The sequence below is a fragment of the Corylus avellana genome, chromosome ca2, assembly GCF_901000735.1.
Source record: "Corylus avellana chromosome ca2, CavTom2PMs-1.0".
Lineage (NCBI taxonomy): Eukaryota > Viridiplantae > Streptophyta > Magnoliopsida > Fagales > Betulaceae > Corylus > Corylus avellana.
The window spans coordinates 5,669,633-5,688,457 of record NC_081542.1 but is presented as its reverse complement, the minus strand read 5'-3'; the positions used below and the strand labels follow the sequence as shown (position 1 = coordinate 5,688,457).

Below are 18,825 nucleotides of genomic sequence, written 5' to 3'. Positions count from 1 at the left end.
GGATGTGGTTGCTTTCAAAATAACCGTTTACACACTTTCATCTTTGCCATTGGACTATATTATTAAAACCTGATAAAAATAAATAAAAACAAAACAAAAAAGCTATTATATGTAAAATCTGAAGAAAAAAAAAACAATCTTGCAAATGTGTGATACTGCCAAGTGCCAAGGCAACTTTACCACGTGCTATGGGAAATAGTAATGTTACTATAGCGTCTTCGCATTACGAGTAGTAAAATTTGCCTTGGCCGCACAACTTCTCTGTTTTGGATATGCTGCTGCGGTCGGAGAGCTCAGTAACAGACATGGCAAGAGACTCAGATTATGGAGCTTTCATGGAGAAGTTCCTGCTCCAACCAAGCTCTTCAGCAGATAGGCTTCCCTTGAATGCCCTCACCTTTGCTGTTAAAGACATGTGAGTCATTACTTCAGTTCCATTTCTTTTACTTTCCTTTTACATTACACTCTTTTTTAATACCCTATGGTGGGTACTTGAAATTTCAAAGAATTACCCTTGTTTTCATTTGATTTTGTACTGAAACATGAGTAATGAGTTCAATTATAGGTTTTGCTTATTCTCTTTTCAAGTGTGAGCGCGTGTGGATGGTGTGTGCAAAATCATATATGATGTTAAAGCCTTCGGGATAAGTGATCGGAGTAGTGGTCCTGTTCCCTGACTCTATAATTTATTTTCACTTGTTGAGAGAAGTCCGAGCCCACATTCGAGAGGAGGGTTAGAATATCAATTAAATGATTAAATTTACTTTAAATTTTTGGAATAATCAATGATTTAACATTCCCATTTTCATGTTGTGTACATTTTTTTTATCTGTTGTTCTGCAGATTTTGTGTGTATGTGTATGTGTGTATATTAGCTTTCTCTTACGTTTCAATGTGGAAACAGATTTGATGTGGATGGATACGTGACTGGATTTGGAAATCCTGACTGGTTGAGGACTCATTCGGCTGCCACATCAACAGCCCCGTCCGTTTTGGCCGTCTTAAGTCAAGGTGCCACCTGTGTTGGTAAAACTGTCATGGATGAAATGGCATACAGGTTAGTATTGAGAAAACAATAACTTGATTAGCCTTCTTTTTTTTCTTGGGTAAAAGAAGTTAACATTAACTCCCAGTAGTAATTAGAAATGAGTTTGTATTTTAGAAAATTATCAGAATTTCGGGAAATGATGTCGATTCAATCATGTTTATGATTGTATCTCTATGTATAAAGTATTCTAGTCTAAATAATTGTTTTTGTGCTTTAAAATGATATGGAGCATGATGCTGAACTGAAATATTTCTGTGTAGTTCCCCATTTCTTCCTAAATAGTTGAGGGCTCTCACTTAGTTATTCATCTTGGTAAAATAGGTCCTTGAATGGTCACATCATTGTTACTGGGCATATAATTGATTGACCACTTTTGGCAGTATAAATGGAGAAAACATACATTATGGCACACCTAGAAATCCATGTGTGCCTGATCGGGTACCTGGAGGATCTTCCAGTGGATCTGCTGTTGCAGTAGGTGCAAAGCTTGTAGATTTCGCCTTAGGTAATTTTCTTTCATGAACAATCTTTATGTTTCTTTGCTCATCCTTAATAGATTGAACCAAAAAGTTCTCGCTATCATAGGATCTGACACTGGAGGAAGTGTAAGAGTACCTGCCTCATATTGTGGAATTCTTGGGTTTCGGCCTTCACATGATGCCATTTCTACTGTTGGAGTTATTCCTATGGCTCAAAGTTTTGATACCGTGGGTAAGAAACCAACTATTTGATGGCTTGATTTCAGATGTTTATCTTACATTGAAGTTTAGCTAGGGAAAACTCATCTCCGCACCTGAAAAGTATGGCCGAATGGTGATTGTATATTGTTGAGATTGGCACACTGGTTTAGACAATTATGCAGCAAAAAACCTGTATTGTTCCAGTTTTCCTCATCCTAATAGCTCATACCCAAATGTTTCTTCTTTTATTTCTTGTGAATTATCCATTTGCCAGTTATCCGTGTCTGCTTTATGGTATGTGTCTTTGTGTGTCTATGTGTGTTCATAATAACCTATGGTATGAGTAATAGAGTTTAAGCATTCAGAAGCAGTTTGTGTAGAAGCTTTCTGTTGTACTCAAATGACAAACTCATATCATCAATTTTTCTATATATAATAGACCGGCCAATTGCTGCTATTTTGTTTAGTAGTGCGCTATAGTAATGTCTTCCTCCTAATGTTGTAGAATTCCTTTTTCTTTCTTTTGGCATCTCATTCTTTTGAACCAACTTCTCATCCAGGATGGTTTGCTAGGGACCCTGTGATTTTGAACAGAGTTGGACGAGCACTACTGCATTTACCTGATGTTGGTCCTGTAAGTCCCACTCAGATAATTATTGCGGAAGATTGTTTCCAGCTTTCAACCATTCCAACGGATCGAATTACTCAACCCCTTGTTAAATCAGTGGAAAAGTTATTTGGGGGTAAATGCATTATTCGTATTAATAAGTTATGTGTCTAGTTTTGTATGTGGATGAATTCATACACCATATAAATTTACAATAACTCCATTGTATGTAATGAGATCAATATGTTTCTCATTAGCGAGATGTCACTTCATGTTTTCACTAATAATGCAGGTCATCTTGTAAAGCATGCAGTCCTTGGGGACTATGTCAAGGACAAAGTTCCAAGTTTGAAACCATTCACGAGTAAAGGGAATGCAGATCAAGATTATAATATACCATCTTTAGCAGCACTTTCAAGTGCCATGCGCTTGCTTCAAAGGTGCAGATTCCACTCTCTCAATTGATTTGATCGACTTGAATAATAACTGTTATATTGGTCTGGCTCTTGCTAGATGAAGATACTGTTCTTATATAAATATTGGCTCCTGAACTTATTAACCTTTAAAATCATAGGCATGAATTCAAGATTAACCATGGTGAATGGGTCAGTACTGTCAAACCTGATCTGGGTCCTGGGATAGCAGAACGGGTACGGGAGGCCCTTATGACAACAGATGACAACATGGATATCTGTCACTCTGTGAAGACGGAATTACGCACTGCTCTTACTGCTCTTCTTGGGGTACTCTCTCTCTCTTTCTCCACCTCCAAGTGTATCAGAAACCTAAGAATCTGCTTTATGAAGATTCCATAATCCTCTAATTAAAAGAACTAGTGTACATTTTTCCTTTAAATAAGTTGAGAGCTTAATATGTGATTATGGATGTGTTTTATGAGATTGTATGCATGTGCTTGCATACATACATGTATGCCTCTTAATAGGGCACACCATTATCTCTCATTAACAGAGACATCCCTTCAATCAAGGCAACAGAGATGCTAAGGAGTCAAAGATGCTATCTATGCATTAAAAAAGTCAGATCTAGGAGTAATGTAATGTGATTCTAGTTGTTCCATATCTAGGAGGTTCAATTCATTAATGTGATAAACAAAACCTATAAACAAATAAATAAAACATGATTCTATGCTATTGATGAAAATGAAGCTAGTATATTTAGCCTATATTGTTTTGCTGCAAAAACATTATTAATTCTTGTTTTCCAATATGGTTTTTGTCATCTTTTTTCCCCTAAATTTTCCAAGAGCAGTGAGATTAGTGAGAGTGGCACTACCGGTTATGACTCCATGTTTACATTTCAAAATTGAGCAACTTATAGTAGCAAAAATAGTGATGCCATCTTTTATTTATGAATTCACCTTTTCCACCAGCTTATGTAACACTTGGGAATGATGATCATTCAGGATTTTGGTGTCTTAGCAGTTCCTACAGTTCCAGGGCCTCCACCAAAATTACTAACAGAATCAACTTCATTGGAAACTTTTCGTGCCCGAGCTTTTAGCTTGCTGTCGATTGCGGGAGTATCTGGATTCTGCCAGGTTCTGTGTGTGCGCGTGTGTATTTGTTTGTTTGTTTTGAGACGTGAGAATCTTTCTTTTTCATTGCTTGTTCATGCTAAGACCTTTGGAAAACCACATGATTTCTTTCTGCATATCTGCAGGTGAGCATACCACTGGGGCTGTATGATAATCTTCCTGTGGCAATTTCGCTGTTGGCAAAACATGGCTCGGATGGATTCCTGTTAAATCTTGTCGAGACTCTTTATGACACTCTTAAAGAAGAGGTTGTCATTGCTGAGAGAGAGTTATTGAACTCTGTCTCATCCAAATATTTTATAGTAAGTCTTGTATCCTATTTATAAGACATAAAATTGGAAAAGGTTCTTCTTGCTTGCAATTTTGTGCCACATAGGCTCATTCTTCTTGAAACATTTAATTCCTAACTAATTGACTGTCAATTTATTGCAGCTGAATGGATTAACTTCAGAGGCCAGGACTTTCGCTGATTCTACCTCAAGTTTGAGATGATCAAAGAATGTTGCATGCGGATACAATTGCAGTTGCAGATTGAAGATTTGGAACAATAACTTATCCAGGCCTATTGATTTAGTGTTGGAGATGATACTGTATAATGTGGACAAAGATAGTAGCCATTGAATATGATGGTTAGCATAATCACAACTTAGCATATGGTTGAAAACCTACTCATGATTATCTAAACATAGAGATCTCACATTTTAGTTCATGAAGGGAACCTGCAATATCTGCCATGCTTCATTCTAGCATGAACTTTCTCTTCAGATCTATTTTGGAGAAAATTCAGGTGGGTCAAAGAGGGAAATTATGAATCATTTTATTCCATCTCCCTGCTCTTTTCTCTTCTCATTTATTAACCAAACAATGGAACAGAAGAAAACTACTCAATTTTTACATCCTTTTCTTCTCTCTAGTGGCAAGCCAAACGTGCAAACACAGGTTGATGATGTGACACCAACATTACTTTTTGAATGTGAATCATGTGATAATGGTTTTGACCGGTATTTTGAAGTGATATAGATTTGTGCATCAACTTGTTTGCTAATAATTTTGTTTAAAAAAGTTTTTAATTTATATTTTAAGAGAAATGCTATATACTGGACATGTATTATCCTTCTATTTCTCCAAAATTGATGTGGCGCGATCCTTTAACCCAAAAAACTCATTTCCGAGTAATGGTATACATTATCCTAAAGCCTATGTGACGTGATATCAATGACCGAAACATGCAAAGACATGGGGAGCCATGGCCCCCATGGTTTTCAAATTTTTCTTTCACAATTTTTTTATAAGTTAAATATATATGTATTTTTAGGCTTAAAAATTAGGGTTGACACTTATCAAAAATATGTTTAATCTTTCATCCTTACTTTAGTCCCTCCAGATGAAAAATCTTGGTTCCATCCCTACGTGATCCCCCAATACATTTGATGTATAGAGATTAATTTTTTGGTTAGAAGACAATGTTGGTTGTATTTCTCATTTTTTTTAACGGATAAATGTAAAATTAATTATTGTGATTGGCCTAAATTACAAATTATTCTATGTGGTATAAATAATAATTCAGAGGTCGTTGGGGCTAGGCCAAAATATTTAGACCTTGTAATCAACTTCAGGCAAAACACTTGCCAAATTTTACTAAAAAATTATTTATTTATTTATTTTAAAAAATAAAAGGTTTGGCAACTACCCTTGAGAGAGGGGGGTAGCTCATAGGCCACCCCCAGAAATGGCTAGGGTGGCTTGCTGCCGCCCTAACTACCTTTTAAGTTATTTTTTATACCATTAATCACACGGACTATTTTGAATTTATCCATTTTTTCTAAAGTTGGTTACCATTATCAAACAAGTGAAAGCCCCAAGTCAGACGAAGAAAGAAAGAGAGAAAGAGCATACTCCAAGGTGGGGCCCAGGAGCCGGAAGTCAAAGGTGAAGGTAGGTTGACGCCCTGCACTATCTATTCACTTTCGTCAAGCCGAAATAAAGACGTGTTTGGTGTGATTCTCAAACTTACAACAACTTGTACGCTATGAAAAAAAAAAAATTTGAACAATTGAATATGAGGTCCCACACGATGTTCAAAGTGGAATATCCAATCAGAGACAGGCACGACAGAGAAGAAGGGGCATGGCAGTCAGTTCACACAAGAAACGCATAAGTAAATATTTTACACATTTTATTTTATTTTTTAGGATAGTTAATAACGAGCATCTCCAACATAAATTTTCATTTTATTACTCAAAATACATTTTTTTTATTTTAGCTATTAGTTTTTCACTACACACTCTAACAAGAACATCTATTTTAACTATCTACTCTAATTAAATATTATTTTTCAATTTTATATTATTAGTTTTTTATCATTTCGTTGTCTTCTCCTAAAAAAAAACATAAAAAAAGAAAATATAATAAAATATTACTTACAAGTTGTTACAATAACTTGTAAATATGAAAGTTCACTATAGCAGTAGTAGTAGGAAAACTTTATATTTTACAGTTTCTGTTGAAGCAAGAAAAATTAATAAAATAACTAAATTTAACTAAAAATCTAGTTTAAAAATACTGTTGAAGATACTCGATGAAATGAAAAGAAGGTATATATATATATATATATATATAATTTAATTGAATTTGATTAGGTTCACGAGTTATCTTTCAAGCAGTTAGAATAATCATATGTATTTTTCCTTATCATTCTTTTATTCATCAATTTTATCTCTACTTTTTTTATTCAAATTTTTTAAATGGCGTGCTCATTTAGTACATTTTTACTAGTTGTACTTAAAAAAATGGTAATGAGATACACATACCTACCAATGTGTAACGTGTTCCCAACACCAGCTGATCCAATCCACCAGCGAGACTACATATGACTCTCCGCCAGTTGGATGTCGTTTTACACGTTTGCCGCTCTTCTCTAATCGATGACTTTTACGAATCAATAAAAATTCTTAAAGAGTATACGAACACACACACAGAGTCTACCAAGAAACAAGGAGCATCGAAGTTTAGCAAACAAATAATAATAATTTGGGAGTTGAAGGTGAAGAAATGGAAGTGAGAGTTAGAGCTCCAGGGAAAATCATCCTCGCCGGTGAACATGCTGTGGTGCACGGATCCACGGCCGTGGCTGCCTCCGTTGGCCTCTACACCTATGTTTCTCTTCGATTCCCCACTCCCTCTGGTACTCTCTCTCTCTCTCTCTCTCTCTCTCTTTATTGCCATGTTTCGCTGGGGTGGTTTGGGGCGGCGCTAAATTGGCAGAGATGTGGATTCTGGTATTGGGTTCGGTTGAAAAGTCGATTTGAGGATACCCTTTTCTGCTTTTGTGTACTTGTGCTCTGTGTGTAAACCCTTTTCTGCAATGTATTGCTGTAACCGTTTACTTTGGATTTGTGATTTTGGGGATTGGGTTGAATCGTGTTTGGTTGGATTGCTTTCTTATCACAGTACATACGACTTCTTTTTGTACCCCCAATACATCTTGCATGTATTTCTTTTCACCTCCATTCCCGCCTCTGAGCTCAATCAATCAGTACACGAACGAATACCAATTCCCTTAATTCCAATTTATAGATTTGAATTCAGTAAAGTCTTCCGGAAACGTTGTTTTTCTATTGGGGTCGGACTTGAAACTTTGGTTGCAAGATGAAATATGATAGAAATCATTCCCTTGCCATTGGATGGACAAATACACGAATCTAATGATGGACATGTGGCCCCACAAATCCAATGGTGGATTTGCAAAAGAGTTGAACAGAAAATGGATAAGGGAATGATAGATAACAGCTATCTTGCAAGATACCCTTATGAGCTTTTTCTGATTTTGATTCTATACTTTAATTAGCAAGAGCTTTAGGTGGTAGTACCTGTCTTAAGCAAGTTAAATTTGCAGAAATGAATGTCCTCTTTTTTCCCCCCAATTAGATTAGGTTCTTTTGGATTTGCTGGATTTTTTTTTTTTTTTACAAAAAAAAAAAACCCTTCAAAAGTTCGTTGATGATTTTTTCCCCCTTGTAGTACTTTGTGTTATCGCAACTTCCATTTGTGAGCTGCTTAGAAAAAAAAAAAAAAAAAAAAACTCCCATTTGTGAGCTGCTTAGAAAAAAACTCTTTTAAATTTGAAGAGGTGACGATTCTTCCATTAAGTTATCCTGGCTTTGCACGAACTGATCATGGAGAGCACGTTATGATTTGATATAAATTTGCTGAGATGAAATTTTATTTAGTTGATTGTTTCAACAAAAATAACCAAGAAAGACTTAATACCTTAACAATCTACTTTTGGATATGAAGGAAACAAAAATGGTTCATTTCTGTTCCAGAATGCTAAAATCTGAGCTAAAAAGTTACTTCTGATTTTGTTTTAGGGTAGATTCTGTTTAGAAGGTAAAATGCACGCAATAATAAAGAATAAATCTTTACAGAGAGGAGGATTAGGTGTGGAGCATTGTGCATTAACAGCTCAACGCTTATTAAATACACTTAGCTCAAATAATTTTATCCTCACAACAAGCATTGGAGACTGAGCGAGCAATTTAAATATATGAAATAATGCTATGGCCTTTTTGATTCTACAAACTTTACCACTTCTTTCTTCTTTTTTTTGGCTTTTCTTTTCTTCGACACAATTATAGTTAATTTCTCTTCAGGATCTGTGTTGAACTTATCTCTAACATTATGTGCTTTGTTCATAGACAATGATGACTCACTAAAACTCCAGCTCAAGGATATGGCTTTAGAATTTTCATGGCCAGTTGATAGAATCAAAGAAGCACTACCTGAATTCGGAAGTTCACTCTCTCCAACTCCCACATCGTGCTCAATAAAATCCATGAAATCAATTGCAGCTCTAGTTGAAGAACAAAATATTCCAGAAGCAAAAGTTGAACTTGCTGCTGGAGTTTCAGCTTTTCTCTGGCTATACTCCTGCATCCACGGGTATTTGCATTAGTTTATTTTTCACTATTCTTTTCTTGATATTTTATTTTCTGATGTCCTCTTAATGCATCAGCTTTAAGCCTGCTACGGTGGTTGTCAATTCTGAGCTTCCTCTGGGTTCGGGCTTGGGTTCATCCGCTGCATTTTGTGTTGCACTCTCAGCTGCTCTGCTTGCTTTTTCAGATTCTGTAAGTTTGGATATGAGCCAGCAGGGGTGGTCAGGTTTTGGGGAAGGTGAACTTGAATTGGTGAATAAATGGGCTTTTGAAGGTGAAAAGATAATCCATGGAAAGCCATCTGGACTTGACAACACCGTAAGCACATATGGTATGTGATCTTTGTGAGCTGTGCTAGACAAATCTATCATTTTTATCAAAGTTATACCCCCTAAGAAGTTATCTTCCCTGTTGCTCATTATAATGAGTAGTACTTTGGTATCATTGGGTACCAGCAAGGAATAGGAACATGATAATTTATTAGTAATATGAAAGAGTTGTAAAAGTAGTGGCAACATGAAAAAATTTACTTGTGAAACAGAGAATGAATTCAATACAGAATATCAGTTGACATAAAGAAATCTATTTGTAGAATAGCAGGCTTACATTCCTGTCAGTATCACCTAATCTACTAAAAAAATGTTGGCTACTTGACTTGAATAAGTCATGAGCTATCTAGACAATATTAATGGGCTGCACACGCATTTTAAACGTGTTTACTGTGTATGACTTTTCAATAATTTATAGCATTCTGTTATCCATTTTCACCACCTGCATGCCTCCTGCTGAAAATGGAATAATAAGAATTAAAATAGAAAGAAACATTATCATATTTGGACATTTTATTTGAGTTCGTATGTTAGCCAACTTCACCATAGAGTATTTTGTTTCCTTTATCTCCCAAATGCAAGAGGGTTGCTGTAAAATGAATTAAAATTTTGAAATTCTTATGCCACAGGCAACATAATCAAGTTCAAATCAGGTGCTTTGACACGTCTCAAGTCAAATATGACACTCAAAATGCTCATTACCAACACTAAAGTTGGGAGGAATACAAAGGCATTAGTTGCTGGTGTTTCAGAGAGGACCATAAGGCACCCTGATGCCATGAGTTTGGTGTTTAATGCAGTTGATTCTATCAGCAAGGAATTGTCCGCCATTATACAGTCACCAGCTTCTGATGACCTCTCCATTACAGAGAAGGAAGAGAAGATGGAAGAGTTAATGGAAATGAATCAAGGTCTCCTCCAGTGTATGGGAGTCAGCCATGCTTCAATAGAAACTGTTCTTAGGACAACGTTGAAGTACAAGTTAGCTTCCAAATTGACAGGAGCCGGTGGTGGAGGATGTGTTCTGACGCTGTTGCCAACCCGTATCCATTTCCTCATGCTGTTTAGACATTATGCTTTCAAATTTTTTTTTTCTATATGTTTCTTCAATTTTTTCTTTTCTACATACTCTGATGAATGCTATCGCCTTGTTTTGATTTCTATTTATATATTGGTTGGCTGTGGAAGTCTTGGTCTAGATATAGGAAAAGCTTTACTTGTATGTTATGCTGTGTTGGTCCTAGAAGAACTTGAATTTTTTCACCACTACGAGGTGCTAATAGCATATAGGATAAGTTCCGGTGGGATTTGAGGCTTTTTCTTTTCTTTTTTTTTTTCTTTTTTGTCTTTTTTATTGGTAAGTTATAGATGCATCTATTAGGGCTTGAACCTACAATTTCATGTTCCAACTTGTTCTTAGTGGGAGAGGTTGGCATGGGGAGGGGATGGGGGGGCAAGGTGCTGTTTGAAATTGGGATCCTTTGTAATGGATCCCAATTTCATTATATACTTTCTTATTTTTTCAAATGGAAGTTCCTCTTATGGCAAAATATTTAGCTTTGAACAATCTATATCTGAAAACTTAAGGTAAAAACAGGTCAGGGCACTTCTAGAAATCTGTTCTCTATTTTTGTTGTAACTTACAATGTTGGTGGTTTCTGAAGTCACCACTTTGCCTCCACCGCCTTCTTGCAGGGTGAGGAGATGCCACTGGAGCTATAGCTCATTGGCAACACTATGATCAATGAAAGCAACAATCACAGAAAATGATACTAGGGGTACTCCTGTAATGGGTTTGACAATTTATTAGCGTGGAAAAACTTGATCTTTTCAACGCTTACATCTGATCAAAATTAGAAATTTCTGCATCATAAGATAGAAGTCTGAACGCTGTCTTAACATATTGATATGCGTTGTTGAAGTTTATAGTCTTTCAGATGCTCCCTTAACCACATGAATCAGTGCTATCAGGAACAGTTGTTAATAAGGTAATTGCTGAGCTGGAGTCGTGCGGCTTCCAATGTCTGACTGCTGCAATAGGTGGGAAAGGTGTTGAGGTTTGCTTTGGTGGTTCATCCTGATGTTTCCATCACAGTGATGTATAAGAGTAAGATCCTAGATGTCAAATAATAAGCATGAAAAAGTCTGCTTTTTGATTATGTGTACTTGGATTGCACTCTTTAGGCTTGAATTTCCTAATATATCTGTAGAATAATTAATTTGAGTTAATTTCAGATCTTTTTGAGGTCTCAGGAATATCTATCTTGTTGCTTCACGGGTATTTAAGACTAACTGTAAAAAGTTACAGGAATTTTTACATCTTGGATGCTGGTTTGTTTCCTCCATGGTGTAACCAATTTCACACAAACAGATTGTTTTATTTTTGGCCCCATTGGCAGAGATACATGATACGGTTAGCATGCAAGTGCTCTTCATAGTTGTGGATTGTACACTATGAAATCCCACAGGAGATTCTTCTCTGTAATGTTGTCAGCCTAAGCCCTGCAGGGACAGACATCCACTAATTCCCATTGTCGCCAAGTTCCATTTTCATCAAACTGGTGATAGAATCGATGCCAAAATGGTGTCTCTTTTCCTATTTTATCTTGATTTTCCCTCTTCAGTTTAAATATTGATAGAAGCTCTCTTAGCAGGACAACGAGTTAAAATATTTGGTTAAATATTAGGTGTTTTAAGATTAGGGTTTGATAATTTTTTACACACGAAATTAACGAACTTAACACGAAATTAACACGAAATTAGCTCCCGAGACGTGAGTTATAAATCCAGGACAGCATGTGCAGTGCTCTTAGTGCAGCATAACGTGTCATTCATATGACGACATTGTGACAACATATGCTGTTTATCTACCTTTGCCTCGTAACAAACCCTTTGATGTTCCTTTTGCAAGTGGATGGATAATTCATTAATTTGAAAGTTACCTTTTTGCCAATATGGCCAATTAATCACATCCAAGGTAGCGGTTGAAGAACCACCTACGATTTAAAACAATAGTAGTCCTTATATCTGTTATCTCACTGCTCGAAAACTTCAAACAACTACAGCCCAGATGCTTAATAAATACAAACTCCCTTCATGTTCTTTCTTTTTTTAACTTTAGAGGTTCCATATACAAGATAAGACTACTACTATAGATACATATATAATCTTTCACATGCCCTCAGGCATTCACTATAGTTCCACCTGCAAAAAAAAAGTTGACCAAAAGGAAAAGAAAAAGAACAAAAAAGGACATCAATATTCCCCTATGAGCTTCTAAAACATACCACAAGGTTGCAGCTTATTGTAACTGAAAAAACTTACCATTAGGGTGGAGAACCTGGCCAGTCATGTAAGAGGAGCAGTGGTTGCAGGCAAGAAAGACATACGATGGAGCAACCTCAATGGGCTGACCGGCCCTTCCCATCGGCACTTGAGTCCCAAACTTAGCACACTCTTCCTCATTAAATGATGCCGGAATCAATGGAGTCCAGATGGGTCCGGGGGCAACGCCGTTCACGCGTATGCCTCTCTTTACGAGCTGGAGAGCTAGAGCTCTAGTGTAAGCCACTACGGCACCTTTGGTTGCTGTGTACTCGATCAATCTGCTGTTTCCCTTGTATGCATTCACGGATGTTGTGTTGATTATGGAGCTTCCTTCTTTCATGTGCTTCAGAGCATGCCTATGATCAGCATCATAATTCAGTTAGACCAATTATGAGAAAAGCTAAATCTTATAAGCAAATTGTTTTGTTTTACTTTTACCTGACGGTGAAGAAGTAAGAGAAGATATTGGTCCTAAACACTCTCAGAAGCCTTTCCTCATCAATCTCCTCCACTGAGCTCGACTTGTATTGCTCAGCCGCATTGTTGACCAGAATATCTATCCGGCCATAGGCATTCACCACCTGATCAACCACCCTTCTACAATTTTCATCAAATCCCAGGTCTGCAGCTATTGCCATGGGCTCTTTCGCATCAGAAGTCTTCGCCTTTTTTATCATCTGCAGCGTGTCCTGAGCATCCTTGTCCTCTTGAGCCTTCACAAATGTGAAGGCCACGGTTGCACCCTCTAGAGCAAAGCAGTGGCATACTGCCCGTCCAATCCCCGAGTCGCCACCGGTCACCAGAGCCACCCTTCCCTGCAAAACGCCCACACCACACCCAAAATCGCTAATAAAATGAATCTCAAAACCAAAATTTCCAGCTTTTTATGATAATGTCTATATAGAAATATATGAGTATGTATGCATGTGAATGTGGAAATCAGAAATTATACACGAAGTTTATTGGATGGTGTGTAGTCAGGGCTTGTGAACTGAGGGGTAGGGTCCATGACATGCTCTTTGCCAGGCTGTCTCTCCTGCCTCTGTGGTGGAAAGTGGTCGCCACCGGAAGCCATTCTTTCAAACACTCTGATGGGTCTCTGAGTCGCCGGAAAAGGAGTCTTCCGTTGAGGTTTGAGGAGGGTTTTGGAAGGAAAACAAGGTGCAGTTGCTAATGCCCTTGACAAAGAGATTACGCGAGAGAGCTTAATGCAAATTGTTAGAGTTTGGATCATGTGCATGCATGGTGGCAGCGGCTAAATTGTTGTGGATTATATAGGTGTTTGGGCGTGTGGGGGAAGCGGAGATACGTGGCGATAAGGACTGTCAACGTGGCAGGTCAGTCGCATGCAGCGGACACGTCTGTGGAAACGGACATTTTGGTTGAGATCGGCGGACTCATGTGATGTGAAATGGGGGAGTTTCTAATATTCTTTGGAAGGACTCCGAACTTTGAATAGGTAGTATAAAACAAATTAGGGAGAAGTTCACGTAATTCCCTTAATTTACTACCAAATTAATAATATTTTTTCAAACTTTTATTTTAGTTAGATAATGTTTTTACAAGATTTTACTGATTTAAAGGCTAATTTTTACTATTACATAATTTTAATTATATAACAGTTGTATAATAATTTACTAAATAGCATTACTCCGTATCAAATATTCTCTTTGCCATTCTCATGTCAATAGAGCTTTTGAAATAATCAATCATTACGTAGAATTCACAATCCACACCTACAATAAGAATCCTCAAATCTCATTAGTATTAGTTGCTTACTGGTTAGTCTTCTCATGTACAGTTCTCAACAGTTGTAAAACTCATTTTCTTTCCTTTATTAAAAAAAAAAAGGGTTTAAATACTTTTTGGTGGTTTTGATTGAAATCAAGTGGCTACCTTGATTTTAAAGTGTCATACGTAGTACCTGTTATAAAAATAAATACCAACTTAATCATTCCATCCATGTCAAAAATTCATGTCAACATGATTAAAAAATGAGACACATGTTCCTTATACAACATATTTAAGACAACTTAGTATATCATATGACATGTTACGATGTCACGGGTGACACTTGAGGTAAAGTATGCCAAGTCAAATGACTAAAATATTAAAAAGTTACCAAAACTAAAAAAATTTAAATTTTAAATTTTAAAATCTTACGAAGAAAAAAAAAATTACGGATACCAAAATTGGGGATGGACATCCATTTTAGCCAAGAAGGTGGCTCGACCACCATTTTTTTTTTTTTTTTTTTTGTGGGGTGGTACGACCACCGGTCCTAAGACCAGCTAGCTTGATTGCTAAATGCTAACACGTGGACGGCTTAGATTTCGCCTCATCGGACTCAAGCCTCGATGTGAGCTTAAGATTTATTTGTGCACACTCCTGTTTGTTTTTGGTTAAACCCTCAACTTTCGCTGGAAAATCTTATTGTCTTGTACTTCCTATAATGGAGATGGAGCGCGTGACCGAGTTTCCTCATACGCACATGGATAGGCGACCCCCGAACAGAGCGCATATGGGCTGGGACGTTTTTCCTTAGCTCCCAAAGGTATAATTTCCCCACCCTATAGATATCTCAGATTCATTCATATAGTCAAAATTTACTCTTTTGGCTTAGTTTGGTTGAGTTTTCTTGTTTCTGGAAGCCAATGTCAATGTGCCGAAACTTTAAAATTGTTTCAAATTCTTTGGTTTTTTCTTTTTCTAGATTTTAGGACCATAGTTTGTGACTTTGCGTATAAATTTGGTTTATTCAGACGAAAATTGATTACCTCAACCTTAGTATCTGGATCTGATAACGCTATGCATATCTGTTTGTAATTTGTGACATTTTTTCGTGACTTATTGTAATGGGTGCGCAGAATCCTCGTGATTGTGACTTTTTTCATTGGGTTGATCCCGAAATGTGCAAATATGGATTAAATTTAAGAGTAATGAATCGGCTGAAGGAGAAAGAAGAGGGAATGAAGGTTGAAGAAATAATGGATAAAGAACTGAAAAAATGCAAGATGAACATGGAGAGTCAATCTGCTTAATTTCGGCTGCAGTTAGAGCCCCTACCAAAACAGGGAGAAGATGTACCAAACAAGTGAGAAGCTGAATCAATCTGCCTTAGTTTTTGTTGTTTTATTAGCTATTTTTTGTTCTGAATTTTTGTTAGTACAAGATATTTATGAGCTAAAGTTGCCAATTTTGTGTTTCCATACAATGAATGCAAAAGGTGAATGGATTCCCATTTTTATGTTTCCATTTAATGAGTGCATTATGTTACTGGGGCTGTACAATCCAATCTGGTACACAGGCTTCTGGTGCTTTTGGTATTGCTTCTCCACATTTGCTTGTAGAATCAATGGAAACAGTCAAATTTGATTCTGCCAAGAAGTCAGTATCCCTTCTCTTTATATGTTTAGAAATACATTAGTTTGGCTAAACTTTCCATGGAAGATACTTTTTATGTTTAGACATACATTAGTTTGTCATCCATTGTTATTTCTAAGCTGATTATTTAAAAAAACTTGCTCCACCCTTGTGCACCATAGGACAAAATTCCAAAAGATCATAAGTAATTATCTGGTATACAGAAAAGTCCATGAATCAAGGTTTAAAATATTTTAAGAAATCTATGAATCACAAAAGTGCTTGAATAAAGTTGTATCAAATCACAAAAGTGAATCACTTTTAAACCTTGATAATGGGCATAAAAATAATTAGATGGGTTTAGAAGATGGTCCTTGAACTTTAGAAGATATTATCATTTTTAAAAACTTTTTTTTAACAAAGTAGTAAATCACAAGAATCAAATTTACATTTAGCTTAATTTTTTTTCCCACTCCTTATCATATTCTACTTTATTTCACTTTTCTTGGTGTTTCTTCCCTGCAGAGACTTGTCACCAAGTAATGGCAAAAAACACACAGAATCCCCAGTCGGAAATTTCGCCGAACGAATTATTAGCTCCATAAGACATAAAACTTACGGGTCATGGTACTTTGCATGTCTGCCACGTGACAGACATATGAATTTATACTTGTCAAATTGCCACCAGTTTCCCGTTATGTATTGAGCACGCGAAGTGGCACCTGGAACCGCTGTGAAAACCAAGGCAACCCTTGCCCAATTCAAAAAAACTGAAAGAAAACCATCTATAACTACAACTCCCCATCGATCTATTTTTCCTTCCTTCTCCAGTCCCTTCTCATCTTCTTCGGCAAAGCTCTCTTTCTATCTTTTTCACTGATATCACCATGGCCTCTCTCAAACTTGGCTTCTTCCTCTTTGTGCTCGTACACGGCTTTGTTTTGCTTTCTCACCCAGTGCACTGTGATGGTATTCTATCTCTCTCTCTCTCTACCGCTCTTTTTGTTTGTAGTTTTTGTCGTATGTGTGAGAATGATATTAATTGAGTTGGTTGTGATAATCTATCTTTTTCTTTTCTTTTCTTTTCTTTGTCTTGCTTTTACACCAGAATATCATGGGGTTAAGTTAAACATGTAATTATTGCAATAGAAGCTTTCTTTTTTTCTATTATCTTGATTTTTGTTAGAGGAGAAATGCATGGTTGATGAGTATCTCTAGTCTAAATGCTTGCATTAATTACAATCTCCCTTTTTTCAATTTTCAAATTACTGCCCTAAAATTTGGATGAATATTCCTTATTGACCCAATTTCTTATTTCAACTTGAATATTCTATTTGATTTTCTTTACGTGGAAGAAGAACAGAACAGAAGAACCTGATCCCATTTGTCCCCATGATGGAATTAAAAAAGGCAGCGTCTAAAAAATTTCTTACAAATTGGTTTGTAGGAAATCTCTGTCGGTTAGGAATTTTCTACAATCCAATTTGTAAAAAAAAAATTTGTCTGATCCTTCTATATCACGGCTCATATCTAACAATACTATTTGCTGTTTTGACACATGAACCATGATGTCTTAAGTTCCTCCAAAATCCCCTTTGAATAGGGGGAACAAAAAAAGTTTCCTCCAAAAGAATTTAATTTTTCATTTTTAAGGTTCAGACCAACAATGCCCTCAAACGGATTCCCCTTATCCTTTCAACATGCATTTTGAAAATTTTGGTTTGTTTAATTTGGTTGAGTTATATGTGATAAAATTATAACCTTTGTGGCATTACTTATAATCAATGGCTGCTTATATATGCTGAGGTGTTCCTGTATCATTTTATCTGCACAGAGGAGGAAGACAATCTTCTTCAGGGCATCAACAGTTTCCGGCACTCGGCGAATCTTCTGGCCCTGTCAAAGAATGGCAAGGCAGACTGCCTTGCCGACGAAATCGCTGACGAATTAGAGGACGAGCCTTGCTCGAGCACCACCAACGGGGCCAGCATTGTTCCAAGCACCACCACCATAATTCCCGACCTCCCGAAGCACTTAAAGAAGTGCAAAATCAACGTCAACAGCACGGCAGAAGGGATCATACTGCCTGTTTGCGTGCCCAAGTTGATTCCAACTCTGGTGCTTACAAACTACACACACTCCCCATATGCAAAGTATCTGAATAGTTCGAAGTACACTGGAGTTGGGGTGGGTTCTGAGGATGATTGGATGGTGGTGGTTTTGAGCACAGACACTGTGGGTGGAAGTTTTGCTGGTGCTGTCTCTTTGGTTTCGAATGTCGGTTTGGGTCATTGCCTAGTGTCTTTGTGGTTGTTTTTCGTTTTGGTGGGCTAAATTGCTCGTTAACTTGTCTCCCTCACATGCCTTGCATGGTATATGTTCATGTAGTTTCTGGTTGTGTAAATTTGTTAAACATCTGATGATCGTAATGGGTACTATTTTTCTTATGAGACGTTCACACAGTTGTTCATGAGTCATTATATTGGTAAAGACGTAAACTAAATTTCAGGCTTGGTCAAGATCTGTCGTATCAATGGATGACACTTGGCTAAGGAAAAACATCCATTTCAAGTATATTCTCTTGATATCTTAAGATATTCGCACTCTCCTCTTCCAATTTTTTCTCTATTAAAATTCTTAGAGACTTAAAGCATAGGGCTACGGCCAACTCAACCCTTAGGCCGTTAGGCGGCCGTCAAGGGCTCCAATTTAATAAGACATTTAATTAAAAAATAAAGTCCTTATTACCGTTTATATTATTTAATTAAGGCCTCTACTTATGGTAAATAAGTAATTTTAAAAAAATCTTAATTTAATAAGGTTCTTAATTAATAATTTTAAAACAAAAAAAAAAATTAAAGATTTAATTGCAGTCAATATATATGCTTTAATTAAGGACCCTTAATTAAAAAAAAAAAAAAAAAACTTTTTGGCCTTGTGAAGAGCATTGTCATTGAGAAACCAAAATTTCGGGCAAAT

At 36.6% G+C, this 18,825-nt stretch overlaps 4 protein-coding genes across 4 annotated transcripts; 3 read left to right on the top strand and 1 right to left on the bottom strand.

The window, feature by feature from the left end:
• Nucleotides 1-209: 209 nt before the first annotated feature.
• LOC132171248 (amidase 1) lies at nt 210-4,784 on the top strand. Its single transcript, XM_059582517.1, has 10 exons — nt 210-415; nt 905-1,057; nt 1,429-1,553; nt 1,634-1,759; nt 2,289-2,471; nt 2,628-2,775; nt 2,910-3,078; nt 3,759-3,893; nt 4,016-4,192; nt 4,323-4,784. The coding sequence occupies exons 1-10, from the start codon at nt 273-275 to the stop codon at nt 4,380-4,382; spliced, it is 1,419 nt and encodes a 472-aa protein (XP_059438500.1). The 5' UTR covers nt 210-272; the 3' UTR covers nt 4,383-4,784.
• A 2,022-nt stretch (nt 4,785-6,806) lies between these two features.
• LOC132170605 (mevalonate kinase) lies at nt 6,807-11,755 on the top strand. Its single transcript, XM_059581635.1, has 5 exons — nt 6,807-7,074; nt 8,588-8,831; nt 8,905-9,158; nt 9,786-10,199; nt 11,119-11,755. The coding sequence occupies exons 1-5, from the start codon at nt 6,942-6,944 to the stop codon at nt 11,235-11,237; spliced, it is 1,164 nt and encodes a 387-aa protein (XP_059437618.1). The 5' UTR covers nt 6,807-6,941; the 3' UTR covers nt 11,238-11,755.
• Nucleotides 11,756-12,155: 400 nt separating this feature from the next.
• LOC132172217 (NADPH-dependent aldehyde reductase 1, chloroplastic-like) lies at nt 12,156-13,712 on the bottom strand. The gene is made up of 4 exons (XM_059583680.1): nt 13,436-13,712; nt 12,922-13,298; nt 12,481-12,839; nt 12,156-12,360 (listed from the first exon to the last, which is right to left on the bottom strand). The coding sequence occupies exons 1-4, from the start codon at nt 13,556-13,558 to the stop codon at nt 12,338-12,340; spliced, it is 882 nt and encodes a 293-aa protein (XP_059439663.1). The 5' UTR covers nt 13,559-13,712; the 3' UTR covers nt 12,156-12,337.
• Nucleotides 13,713-14,923: 1,211 nt separating this feature from the next.
• Nucleotides 14,924-18,304, top strand: LOC132171193 (uncharacterized GPI-anchored protein At5g19250-like). Its single transcript, XM_059582446.1, has 4 exons — nt 14,924-15,037; nt 15,351-15,577; nt 16,372-16,815; nt 17,681-18,304. The coding sequence occupies exons 3-4, from the start codon at nt 16,734-16,736 to the stop codon at nt 18,178-18,180; spliced, it is 582 nt and encodes a 193-aa protein (XP_059438429.1). The 5' UTR covers nt 14,924-15,037; nt 15,351-15,577; nt 16,372-16,733; the 3' UTR covers nt 18,181-18,304.
• The last annotated feature ends 521 nt before the right edge of the window (nt 18,305-18,825 follow it).